Here is a 14,210-nt window from a genome sequence, read left to right on the forward strand (position 1 = left end):
CACATATGCTAATGACTTTCATTTTACTTACTTTGTAAAATGCTTTTTGTCGCTTCCCAAACTATTTCTAGTTACTTGAAATTTAGTACAGTATGTCTTTTTATGTATCTAAGGCCCTTTGGGGAAATTATATTAAAATATTGTTAATGGTTTGTTTTGCTGCAGTCTACTAATTAATAGTGAGACACCATGTTAACCATCTTGTGTGACACACTATTGCACTTAAAATAGAACCGTAGTACTCCAGCAGTCTTTATAAAACAGTTGGAAATGGAAAAAAGCCCCTGGAAACCCAGGTGCTGGGCATGCAGGGTGTAAGAAGCCATGACAGGTGGGATTGAGGGGCTTTTGAAGTGTGGCATGGCTTTCAGCATGGCTTCTGCAACCCCCAGAGAGTTTGTAATTATGTCTGCCTTTGTCAACCCAACTGAAGACCACATAGAAGAGATGCCCACTCATCTTGGGTAGTCCCGTATGCTGCTTCATCTGGTGAAGGGTGGAAAGCTGGAGGTTACCAGTAAGTGTACAGCAGTGGAGTTACTGCCCCAGAGCTGTAAATGCCTCCAAGTGCTAGGAAACAGCTAGCAGTTGCAGACACTTGAACTGACAGATGAGAAGTGGGGTGGGAATGGGAAGACCATATGCGCCTTGATAGTTATAACCAATCTGTAGAAATTGGTTGTGTGGTTTTAGAATTGTTGTTAAGTAAATGTGGTATGTGTTTCTTTGTTAAAGAAACCCTGTTGGTTTTGCTTTGCATTTTAGGTGCATTGGGTTGCTTAAATGAATGTTTTATATACATTAGTAATTGTAGTAATAGTATATCTCCTGTTCAGATTTGTTCTAAATGTGTTGCAGCTACTTAATTAGTTCAGGTGCAGATCTTTAAATCACAGGTTGCATAACAGACAGTGAGTGTGAGTTGGCAGTACAGTGTTGTTTCTGAGAAGGGGTTGCAAAGCTTTTAATTCACATTCTGTCATTTTTCATAACAACTTATTAAGTTTTGTCAGCATCTGTACTTGCCTGTAGAGTTCCCAGTCTATCAAACTACCCCAAGATCGAATGGCAAACCAGATTTTTTAAATCATATATTCTCATTGATAGGATGAATTTTTACGTGAACATAATTTACTTCAATCTATTAAACTTACATTTTAGTATAATGCTTACCACACTCATTGTCTGCATACAGAATATTTTTTCACATTAATCATTTGACATAATGATAAAATTTGATCAATAGAACTTTAAAACAAATTGAAAGGTAGTGTAGGTACAAAACTGTGGCCATGTCTCTGTGCAGTTGAACAACCAATGTAAAGTTCAGACTGAGGTGATGTTTGACTCCCTGAACCAGTGAAAGCACTACTATTGTACCTTGGTGGTTAGATTAAATTACTTAACTACATTGTTGTATTTCAGTAATATCTTAACATTTAAATAAACTCTTTTTCTTTTATGAAAAAGAGCCAATACAGCTGTTCATGAGTTCTTTGGAGAAAGACTACTTTTTTTTGTCTGTAAAAATACACATTCGTTCTTTTTCTGACTTTTGGTTTTTGTTTGACACTTTGTTAAAGCCAATGAATACCCAGCTCTTACCATTCCTAGATGTGGTCCAGCAAGTCCGTTTAAAGGACAACTAAGTACTAAAAGTAATGGTAAGTAGCTTGTGCTTTCATCAGAAGGTTGGTTCCTTTTATGTGAATTCATTGATTTTATGATTAAAATGTTTTTATAATTAAAACTTTTGCATTGAGCTTAATTGGTGATGTTAAATAGTACTTACATTTAGTCAGCATTACTGAAAATACGTTTGAGGAGTGATTTTGCCTTGACTGTATTGCTAGCTACAAATAGCAAGATAAACAAATATATAACAATGTTACATCTGTATTACCTGGAGTATGTGTATGGTTGCTGCATTAAAGAACCTCTGAGGTTAAACATTTTCCTTTACAGTCAGTAGTTTGCGTGGACTAGTTTCTGTGCCATACTGCCACCTCAGGCACCTTTTGCAAAAGAGCATAGAGTGGAGAAACAGGAAATTTCCATGCTGATGTTTTCATAGTCCAATTTCAGCCACTTCTGTAGCTATTTATTGAGTTAATGTCTGACTAGGGATGGGGAGGGGAAGGAGACAGTTATGATTTCATATGACGGCAACTGGTAAAGAAAAATGACTACAATTGAGCAAAGAATTTAAGCACACAGTAATTTAACTTCGTGACTTTGAATTGCAGTTATAACTGTTTGAAATTTTAGTATTCTTGTGACTGCTTTTATAATGTTCAAATATATTTAATCTTACAGCTTTCTGCATCGACTCCTCTCAAAGTCTAACTAATCAATACCTGATCAGAGACCACATGGTGTTTCATTACAACAAAATCCTTTCAGCCAAAGGTAAAAATGTGCATATATGAATGAACCTTCTACTCCCAGATTTAGCTTATTCTCCCAGAATGGGCTCATATTAAGAGGGAATGAATTGATCTGTAGGAAGTGTACTTTTCTTTCTGTTTCTTAATCAAAGTGATCTCAGCAAGGAGATATGGCAGCTACTTAGTAATTTAGTAATTAGAATTGAGATTGAAATTTTGTAGTTTGGAAGTTTGTTGCAAAAGATACTATTTAATTTTAGGGCATTTTATGCTGTATTTGCTTCATTCTGCTTTTGATGAAATAATGAATTATGAAATAATATGCCAAACTGAAAATCATGGAGATAGTGACAACAGCAGACATACAGAATTTATTTTAGGAATGAAGGCAGAACGTTTCCAGCTAAACTCGCACACTTACATGTCTTTTTACTGTTTTTTTATTTAAAAAATATTCATTAACTTTTTTGTAGATATTGCAATCAATGTTATTGGTGAGTTTTAAGGCTTTTGAAAATTGCCCTATGTGTTTACAAATGAGAAAATCATGTTGCTACACTGTTTTCTTAAGCGTTAAAAATGTATGGGGTTTTTTTTCACATTTTTTAATGTTAGAAAGTACTTGTGTTTACCAAAAGGCAAATATGAAACCTGGAGCCTATTAAACTTGTACATGTTTGTATGTTTCTTAATTATGGTGAGATCCTGAACAAATATTTTTCAGATTTAGAAATGTGTGTGGTTACTCCACTATGAACTGACAATATCCTGTTGTCAGCGCTACAATTGAAAACAAACTGTATTACAGCCAAACTTATTTTTTTAAGGTCATATAAGGAGTGTGAAGTACTGTGTTTAAAAAGTTAATATCATGCACAAAGCTAAGAAGATCTGTAAATAGTTGTTAATTTTTTTTACAGTTCACAGCCTATTTTCATTCTTCATGGCATAAACTTGTTACAGGGTTCCCAGTCCTAGACATTAAATGCTACAACTTTTGGCAGGATGTCCTGAGTATTTAAAATTAAATGCCTGCTTTCAAGAGAGGTACACCGGGGCTTCAGATTCTGCCAGAGTCCATGCTCAAAAATGTACTGTTATCTCTCTACCATGTAGCATCGTTGGTATCCTCAGATGTGCAATTAAATCCCATCAGCACAAAATTTGTAAGGAATCTTCATTTAAGTGATGATTCTTCCTTCTAATACATATTTACTTTAACACCCTTATCTCAAAAATTCTCTGACTGTATTAATATCAACCTAATACTTTAAATACACAGTAAATAGCATGTTTTAAAATAGAGAAGAATTGCTGTGTTCTAACTAAATTAGTCTTTGTTCTGTGTTGATTAATGGCTAGTTTTTTCTAGCCATCACAAATACTAAGTAAATTTTGACTCACTCCCATTTGTTTTTTTTTCTTATTTTCAGCAGCTGTAGACTGTTCAGTGCCCAAAAGTAGGTTGTCCAGCATCAAATGTAAGTATTTGTGTTACATTAATTCTGCAAAAGCTTCTGTAAAACTAACTTAATAGAACAAAAGAGACAGAGGAATAGAAGTGTAACAATAGAATATAACCCTTAATAAATATATATTTATGTATAGTATATATTTATTTATAAATATATAAATATACAGCATTCATATATCTGCTTGTTTCGTCAGCTTTTTGCATCCTTCTCCAGGTATTTGTAAGAACTGCAGTGAATGTAATGCTGGTGCGATGGACCTGGTGTGTCAGTGATGTGCTTAGGATCATGGTTAATTTTGCTTAGGATCCGTGTGCAGCTAATGGAGCTTGTAAGGAGAATGTCATCTTTTTCTCTTGTGATGTAAGATTGAACTTTGAAGAAAAGAGCTTAGAAGTGCAAGGTCAAGAGGAATTTTGGGAATGTGGGCTCCTGGGTGCTAGGACTGAAACTTCTTGCTCCATTTCGCAGTTACAAGCTCTAGAGCCTGAATTAAACTGCAGTTACTTTTTCAGTTACAGTTGTCTCATTTCTTAACACAGTTTAAAAATATCAGTACTGTAGCCTTACTTCATAGACCAGTACTTTCAAATCACTGGTTTATGGAATACTAAATGAAGTGTATTAGTCAAGGGGTAAATAGCAGCTGTTTGTTAACATTACAAAGGTATATTTTCTGTGATCTATCGGTATTGCATTTTTCTCTAATGCAGTATTTAGTTACAACTTCTGAATTACTGGAGAAAAATCAGCTATTCTCTTAGGATGGGAAGATAAACCTTCTGAGGACAGAATTCTTTGTTGTTAGTCTCAAATCCAGGCCAGCAAGAGTTATACTGCTTTTTAAAATTATCAGAGTAACTAGAGCTTATGCAGGAAATCAGTCATCCTTGTAGCTAAAGACTAAATTTCATCAGAATTCTTTTGCAGTACTTCCACATAATGTTTCAAGTCGGAATTAAGCAACAAGCCGCACCAGGATTAAAGATACAGTGTGTGGGCTTGCCTTCTGTTTCAAAAGATGCAGTACAAGTAGCAACAGTGTTGCTGGGATGTCTGGAGTCTGCAGGTTGCAGTAGCAATTCAGGTCACCTGTTCTTCAGGGTCATCTGGAAAAAGCCTTTGTTCTCATGCTCCAGCTCTACCAAGATTTGCTTTGAAACCCACATGAAAATACAGGGTTGATGTAAGAAAAATATTTACATCTGTGGTTTTGTGTAATAAAAACCTCATGTAGCTTTTCTTTCTGCATCTGCTAGACTCTTTCTTCATTTCCCTAATTAAGTATTCTTCTGTACCTTTTGAGATATTGGGTCTTTCTCAATGCTAACAAATGCCCATTTATTTTTGAGTCTGCTGTCTTTACAGATAAAATGCTTCTGAGCTGATAGCTTGGGTGTTTCACACCTGAGTAAGTTTCCCTGAATAATGAGTTCATTTTGGGAGGCAGCAACAGTGCCTTAACTTTAACAGATAATTATCATTACACTAGCAGATGCACTCTGAAGTGAGGAAATTTCCATTTCAGGTAGCAAGGCTTTGTGCAATGCTTCTCTTTCAGTTCATTTTACTTAGACCAATATCTGACTATGTAACTCTGTCCTGGTCACAGACAGAACATTAATCTCCTATACAGGCTGTGACGGAAACATTTCACCTTTGTTGCTGCTTTTGTTTTAACTGTCTGTTTGATAAAATTGGTACACTAAATCCTCACTAAATTGTTCTTTCACGTCTTTTCAAGCAGGGCTGGAAAATGCTGCTGTTTTTTATCTTATTAGAACATGCATGCAATCGCCACAGCCCTTAATGTTTCCTGTTCACAAAGGCAAAAAACTTAGTCCTAGTGAATAGCACAGGATTCATTTGGAAGAAATGTTGGACCTATTTTTTAGTCTCCAGAGCTGAGTATCCAGTCTGGTTAGAGCTTTTTATCCTTAGGTTTAGCTCCATTCTAACATATAATGTTGGTTTGATGTTCTGCACTGAGAAGAATTGTGCAATTATAAAGTGACAGTGAATTTGCCATCTTTAAAAATCTGTTCAACAAAGCAGTGGATAATGTATTTTTTTCCACCTAAAAGTGGCTTCTCAAGACAGCATTATGTCTCTGCCCTGGTTTTCAGGTTTATTTTGTGAGGTGCTTCATGTTCTCTAATAAAAGTGTGAGTGCCAAGTGAAAGATAAAAAGCAAAGTAATAAAGCAAACTTATGTAAACAATATGTTTTTACTAGACTATTTCTCAATGTGGTGTTTTCACTTTGCAGTGCTAAAAAGTGTTCCCAACTACATTCCATCTTAAATTATTTACATAAAGTGCTGCAAACACTTCTTTTTCTCACAGTAGAAAATTCCCATTTTTTTTATCTGCAAGAGTGAGAGAAATGTCTCAACATCTGATTTCATTGGAGTTCAGCACTTGCCCCAGTCACAAAGCTAGAAGTTATACAGGTTGCTTACTGGTTCTGTTTACCATTTCAGAAGAGAGTGTACCTGATTAGAGATGAGAAACACTGGTCCATAGATTTCCTGTTTAGTGATTTCTCTTCAACAGCTCAGTCTGTATGCATTGTCATTTCTCCTAACGTTTCAGGGACTGAAACAGGGTTTCTGTCACATACCTGCTTTCATGGAATCACAGCAATTTTGATTGTAAGGGACCTTCAGGGGTCATTTAGACCTCCGTGAGCTTCCTGTTCAAGATAAGACTTCTGTCAGCACTAGATCAGTCAGCCAAGTCTTGGAAACCTCCAGGGATGGAGATTCTGCAGCCTGAATAACCTTTTCCAGTGTCACAATATCTGCATAGCTGAAAGATTTTTTCCAGATGTCCAATTCAAAAGCTGTCAGGATTAGAACTTGAAAGCTTTTATCATGGTAATTTTAGTTTTAAAAGGCAAATATTGGATGGTGGAATATAAGAGGTTTAGATGCCGTAGTTTCATGATGGTCAATGGCAAAAGTGTCTCAGCTGCAGCAGGTCCAGGATTTTCATGTATGTATTTGTACCAGATACTTGAGATTTTTCTTTCTTAATAAGAATCTTTAACAGTTAATATTGATACTCAAATGTGTGCATGTAACTTTTTTCTGACCTGCTTTCTTCATATGTTTTGTGACCTGACTGAAATCGTTTTATAAGCAGATAAGAATGCCACACAGGCTGAAATTTGTGCAGAGTTAGCAAAGGCATAATTCCATGGGGCACATCTGTTTTCAAACTCTTCATTATTGGTCTCAAGGTATTTAAGGTTTAAGACTACACAGGCATCCCTTGTCTAGTATCTTTACTATTCTTGCAGAATCTAGATGTTTAGAATGAAACTGATAATTATCTCAATTTATTTCGTAGTTAAAATGAGTGGTTGGATTTTTTCCTGCTGTTCTATGCATTGCTCATCAAGAACTACAGATTTCTGTATTGTAATAATAGCCAACCAAGTGTTACATGGTCAGGTGTTAAGCTCAGTGCAAGGTATCATGTGTAGCATCTCTGGCGATCCACTGGAGAATAGTTTTTCTTCCTGTGTCTTTTAGGAAACAGATTGTGTGGAAATGACAGCCAATGGTTAAGGCAATGAGAGTATTGAAAATGTATTGAGGAATAAAGTACAGGAAAAGGATTTTTAGAATATTTTCAAAACGATTTCTGTTTTCTGGCTGGAGATGGGACACACGATTTACACAGGCACAGTGTCAGCATCAGTATGACTGAATATTGGCAGAATCTAGTGTCACTGAGGCTAAGGTGTTTACAGCTTTATTCTCCCAGTAGTTCAGTACCTGTCATTGGCTCAGCTGAAGCATATTATTTTTTCTCTTTGTATTCTTTGTCTTGTTACTTATTTCATCCCAAATAAGGTTTCTGTTCCCCCTCTGTTTCAAAAGAGATTTGGGAAGGAGGGTAAATTTTCAGTTTCAAATTCTATGGTTTATTAATAGCACAGAGTTACAAATCAGAATTCCTGCAGATAGTGTTAAAAAACATCCCCTGAAAATGTGCTTCATGTACTGCTAAAGTAGCAGGTGAGTATTTCCCTTTGGGGTTGTTGCCATGAATCAGTCATTAGTGTTTAGGAATTAAACATGATACTGTAGTTGACAGTGTCCCTGGCCAACTGAATGTGTTCTGTCCTTAAAGTGGATTTAGTTTCCACTGTTCTTTTCCTGGTATCTTAGCTGGCAGCAAAGTAGGCAAGCTGCCATGCCACTGGGCTAGCAGTGTGCATGTTCTTGTATATTAGATCAGCCTTGCTGACTTAAAATAGTTGTTAAAATGTGAAACTGCTTGAAATGTGAAACTTCTATGTTCAGAATTAGTCCAAGCATGTTGATTGATACCAGTAGCCATTAGAAGTCTGTGGTTGTGAAATTTGTGCCAGAAAACTTGACAAAAGCTATGCCAAGTAAGACAGCTGCTGCTACACATGCCTGGTTTCTAACAGTACTAACTTTTCAACCCATATGTTTAGAGGTTTTTCCACAGGGCATATTGATGGTACAACCTGAACCCAGTGATTAGTGTGGTTGGGAAAGCAGGTCTCTTTGATACTGAGGAAGGGGGTGGGGTGGTGGAGAAGAAACAAAAAAATTATTCTGAGAAGTAACGCACCAGAAATCTATTTTAGCATTATGGATCTTGAATACTTGGGGGAAGAAGGGGAAGGGAAAGGAGGGGTTGAGGTATAGGAGAGCCAACAGTTCATACTGATTAGTAATGCTGTTTTCCTGCTTTTGGGGAGGTTAGGTTCAAGTAGAAATACAAAGAAATACATATTCTTGTATAATTATGTATTTAAATTTTAATTTTTCATCTGATCACATAGTTTACATTATATTTGTCTACTTTTATGCTATGAAAAGCAAAGATCTGTGAAAAGCTGTCGTACGTATTTTGTTGTAGCCGCGGTTTTACAGGAACCTTTCACAAAATCTTCCCATCTTTGATTCTTAGTTTTTCTGTTGAGTCTTGTCCTTCCATATGCATTTCTGAAAATTAAAGTTATAAGCAACTGATGAAAGTTCTTAAAGTCAAACACTCAGATTGTTCTAACATGTATGTTTTCAGAGTTCAAGTATATTGTTGGAAAGATGTTCTAGTACATCTATTAAGTATGAATTTTTTGAAAGCAAGAAAACGCACTGTAGAAAAAATCTTTATAAGCCTGTACTTTTAACTTGGCTCTTCTATCTTTTTGTAGAAATTATTTACTTGAAAATTTTGCTGCAGAAATGTTTTCTTTCTTTTTTTATGAGGTAATTAATTTTAGAGATGTATTCAGTACATCAGAAACACATTTTTCATAGTCTGTAGTTGCGAATGGATAGTAGATCAACTAGTCTGACGTCATGAATTAAGCAGACCAAAAATTTTGTCCAGTTGTGCTAATATGGAACTCAACAGCCATACTGAATATGATAAGTAGATCACATAGACAAGAAAGGCCTGCAGTCTTCAGCTGTAAAGATCAAGAAATAGAGAAACTGTAATGTCCATCTGCAGTTGTTTCAGAAATGACCTGGGTTCAGCAGCAGCAGTCCCTTTTTCTCCTTCTTAGTAGCTGGTGCAGCGCTGTGGTTTTGACTTTCAGGCTGGGAGCAACGCTGATAACACCAATATTTTTAGTTGTTGCTAAGTAATGTTTACTCTGACCAAGGACTTTGTGAGTCTCATGCTCTGCCAGGGAGGAGGGGAAGCAGGGACAGGAGACCTGACCCAAACTGGCCACAGAGATATTCCGTACCACAGCACATCATGCCCGGGGATGTAACTGGGAGTTACCTGAAAGGGCACTCTCTGCTTGGTCGGGCTTGTTTTCAGCGGGTGGTATTGTATTCTCTTCCCTTGTTATTTCTGTTATCATTATTTTTATTGGTGGTAGCAGTAGTGATTTGTGTTATACCTTAGTTACTGGACTGTTCTTATCTCAACCTGTGGGAGTTACATTCTTTCGATTCTCCTCCCCATCCCTCCAGGGGGTGGGGGGGAGTGGAAACTGCGTGGCTGACTTGCCGGCTGGCTTAAACCACGACAGTTCTTTTTGGCGCCCAGTGTGGGGCACGAAGGGTCGAGATAACGATAGATCTGACCGGAGTGTGTCTAATTGTATTTGTGATAAGCATTTGGTGTTTCGGATTAATAGTCACTCATCACAATGCTGATTTATTGGCTCTCAAAGTTGTTGTTTTTGATCTCACAGCTTCAGTATGTCGTAGCTAGCTTAGAGCTGGTATTTGCTGTGTTAGTGTTTTTCAAGTGTGAGGCTTGGGCGGTCATTGTCTCATTGTACTTTATGGTAATGACTTGTAATACAATAGAATCATTGATCATGAAACTGATCTGGCTTGTGTTCCCAGTGTGGTCACCACCTTTACACTTTGGGAGCTATATAATAGAAGTGCTTAGCAACTATACATCTTTTTTCTCCTTCTTGGGTGGTCAACCTGTGAAGGAGACATTCTCTTACCCTCCCAGTGCCCCTCCCAGACCGTTTACAGCATTGTTTGAGAGTTTTGAAGTTTTTGAATGGCCTTTTAATATTGTTGAGACCTGTTTGCTGATTGTGATGGGGATCATCATGTTGGCACGCATACAGAGTGTGTTTTGTCCACAACCATTACGTCTGATCTCAAGAGTTAAGCAGAGTCAGGGCTGGGTCTTGTCTGGGGTTAGATGACGATGTAGGAGGACCGAGAGATTTTCCCCGAGGCTGGACAGCCATGAGTGGCAGGGTGTGGGGGGTAGTATGGGCAAGTATCTAGGTCAGTGGGTCCCTCCAGTGCTTTGGAGTTTCACCACCGAACAAGTGCAAAATCCAGAAGAATTAGTAAAACACTTAAATGAGGTGTGTTGTCACCCTGGTCATACCAGAGAGGGACAAATCATGGCAATGTGCTGGGGCTTGGCCTATGCTTACCGGGCCTTGTTCAGCACTATCCAGCACCTTCAAAAGTAAAAAAATGTCCCTGGATCTGAGGGCAAAGCAACAGAGAGTGCAGCTACTCCAGCTCCGAGCACAGCAGCTACACCACCCCCAGCGACAAGTACAGTCGCTACACAAACTTTGGCTGCAACGGACAGTGCAGCTACCCCAGCAACAAGTACAGCAGCTACACCAGCCTCAGTGACAAGTACAGTAGCTACTCAAACCACAGTGATAATCACTGCAGCTAAACCAGAGGACCAATTCGTAACAATATCAGTTGCCCCTGTACGCAAGAGAAAAAGCAAAAAAGAGGCAAGAAGGGTGAAGCAAGATGAAGAAACAATGTATTCACCACCCAGTCCAGCATTTGATCAGGAGTTATCATCACATGATGAAGAAGAAGAAGAAGAAGAAGAAGAGGTGACTTCTCGACCTCTGACCTCAACCAAGCTACGGAATATGCGAAAAGATTTTACCCATCAACCAGGGGAGCACATCATCACCTGGTTGCTCCAATGCTGGGACAATGGGACCGATGGTCACGAACTAGGTGGTACGGAAGCCAAGCAGCTGGGATCACTTGCTAGAGAAGGAGGAATTGACAAAGCAATTGGAAGAGAGAAAAAGTCCCTCAGTCTTTGGAGGTGGCTCTTGGCAGCTGTGAAAGAAAGGTTTCCATACAAGGACCATGTTATGAGTCGTTTGGCCAAGTGGACTACTTTAGACAAAGGCATCCAGTCTCTGAGGGAATCAGCCATTGTAGAGATGATCTATCACATCAAACCGAATAACAGGGATATACCCATAGACCCAGATGAAGTCGGACGTACACGACCATGTGGCGTAAACTTGCACAGAATGCACCGTTATCATATGCCCATTCATTGGCAACAGTAACCTGGAATGACATAGTACCACTAGCAGTGGATAAAATGATTCATAAACTCCGAGGTTCGAAGACAATCTCACCCCTTCCATCATCTCAGCTGTGGAAAAACTGTGCCCAGGATGTCAAACAATTGAGGGACGATCTGTCTGATTTATCCAGCTCCTCACGTGTACCAACACACATCTCAGCTATTAACAAAAGGCGTCCTATTGTTTGAGAGGGAAGATATAGAAGGTATACGCCATGGGCCACCCTATGGTTTTACCTGCAGGATCATGGAGAAGACATGATGAAGTGGGATGGAAAACCTACTTCAGCTTTGGAGGAACGGGTGCGTGAATTGAAAATAGGAACAAGGGTCAAGACTAATCATCCCATGAGAGCTGTGGCTTCAGTCTCTGGTGAGCAGGTTCCCAAATGGAGCGGAAGAGCTGATTTTACTCCAGCTCCTGTGATAACGAAGAATAATCCCTTTCAACACGACTTAAGTGTCCAACGCTGTGATGACTGTTAGAGGGGCTCTGCCTCCAGCCAGGTGCAGGTAGGGGACAATCAGATTTACTGGACTGTGCGGATCAGATGGCCTGGCACATCAGTCCCACAGAAGTATAAGGCTCTAGTAGATACCGGTGCACAGTGTACCCTGATGCCATCAAGCTGTCAAGGGATGGAAGCCGTCTATATTTCTGGAGTGACAGGAGGATCCCAAGAGTTGACTGTACTGGAGGCTGAGATCAGCCTGACTGGAAGGAAATGGCAAAAGCACCCCATTGTGACTGGTCCAGAAGGCTCCATGCATCCTCGGCATAGACTACCTCAGGGGAGGGTACTTCAAAGACCCAAAAGGGTACCGATGGGCTTTTGGTATTGCTGCTTTGGAGACTGAGGAAATTGAGCAGCTGTCCACCTTGCCTGGTCTCTCAGAGGATCCTTCAGTTGTGGCGTTGCTGAAGGTCAGAGAACAACAAGTGCCAATCGCGACCACAACAGTGCACCAACGACAGTATCGCACCAACCGAGACTCCCTGATTCCCATCCATAAGCTGATCCATAGACTGGAGAGTCAGGGAGTGATCAGCGGGACCTGCTCACCCTTTAATAGCCCCATATGGCCAGTGCAAAAGTCTAACGGAGAGTGGAGACTAACAGTAGACTATCGTGGCCTGAATGAAATCACACCACCATTGAGTGCTGCCGTACCGGACATGCTAGAACTTCAGTATGAACTGGAGTCAAAGGCAGCCAAGTGGTATGCCACGATTGATGTTGCCAATGCATTCTTCTCAATTCCTTTGGCAGCTGAGTGCAGGCCACACTTCGCTTTTACTTGGAGGGGTGTCCAGTTCACTTGGAACCGACTGCCCCAGGGGTGGAAACACAGCCCTACCATCTGCCATGGACTGATCCAGAATGCACTGGAACAGGGGCAAGCTCCAGAACACCTGCAGTACATTGATGACATTATTGTGTGGGGTGATACAGTGGAAGAAGTCTTTGAGAAATGGAGGAAAATAATCCAAATCCTGCTGAAAGCCGATTTTGCCATAAAACGGGGACCTGCACAGGAGGTTCAATTTTTGGGAATAAAATGGCAAGATGGACGTCACCAGATCCCCACAGATGTGATCAACAAAATAACAGCAATGTCTCCACCAACTAATAAGAAAGAAACACAAGCTTTCTTGGGTGCTGTGGGGTTCTGGAGAATGCACATCCCAAATTACAGTTCAATTGTAAGCCCTCTCTACTATGTGACCCGGAAGAAGAATGATTTTCAATGGGGCCCTGAGCAACAACAAGCCTTTGAGCAAATTAAACGTGAGATAGTTCATGCAGTAGCCCTTGGACCAGTCCGGACTGGGCCAGATGTAAAAAATGTACTGTACACCGCAGCCGGGGAGAATGGTCCTACCTGGAGCCTCTGGCAGAATGCTCCAGGGAAGACTCGAGGTCGACCCCTCGGCTTTTGGAGTCGGGGGTACAAAAGATCTGAGGCCAGCTATACCCCAACTGAGAAAGAGATACTGGCAGCCTATGAAGGGGTTCGAGCTGCTTCGGAGGTGATTGGCACTGAAGCACAGCTCCTCCTGGCACCCCGGTTGCCCGTGCTGGGCTGGATGTTCAAAGGCAGGGTCTCCTCTACACATCATGCAACCGATGCGACATGGAGTAAATGGGCTGCACTAATTACACAATGAACTCGAATAGGAAATCCCAGTCGTCCAGGCATTCTAGAAGTCATCATGGACTGGCCAGAGGGCAAAGATTTTGGAATGTCACCAGAGGAGGAGGTGATGCGTGCTGAAGAGGCCCCACCATATAATAAACTGTCAGAAAGTGAAAAGCAGTATGCCTTGTTTACTGATGGGTCCTGCCGTATTGTGGGAAAGTATTGTAGAGGGAAGGCAGCCATATGGAGTCCCTGATGACAAGTTGCAGAAACTGCTGAAGGAGAGGGTGAATCGAGTCAGTTTGCTGAGGTGAAAGCCATCCAGCTGGCCCTGGACATTGCTGGACGAGAAAAGTGGCCAGTAC

General features: G+C 40.0%; 1 protein-coding gene across 1 annotated transcript in view; it reads left to right on the forward strand.

Moving 5' to 3' along the window:
* Window positions 1-474: 474 nt before the first annotated feature.
* The window catches only part of SPATA7 (spermatogenesis associated 7), a gene marked incomplete at both ends in the record, with an annotated part of 41,105 nt that continues 27,369 nt past the window's right edge, over window positions 475-14,210 (forward strand). Inside the window, 4 exons of the mRNA XM_080618217.1 lie at window positions 475-517; window positions 1,584-1,664; window positions 2,317-2,409; window positions 3,821-3,868. Coding sequence (XP_080474343.1) covers window positions 475-517; window positions 1,584-1,664; window positions 2,317-2,409; window positions 3,821-3,868 — 265 coding nt within the window. The remainder of the gene's footprint in view (window positions 518-1,583; window positions 1,665-2,316; window positions 2,410-3,820; window positions 3,869-14,210) is intronic.

The sequence above is a fragment of the Psittacula echo genome (assembly GCF_963264785.1).
Source record: "Psittacula echo genome assembly, chromosome: 5".
NCBI lineage: Eukaryota > Metazoa > Chordata > Aves > Psittaciformes > Psittacidae > Psittacula > Psittacula echo.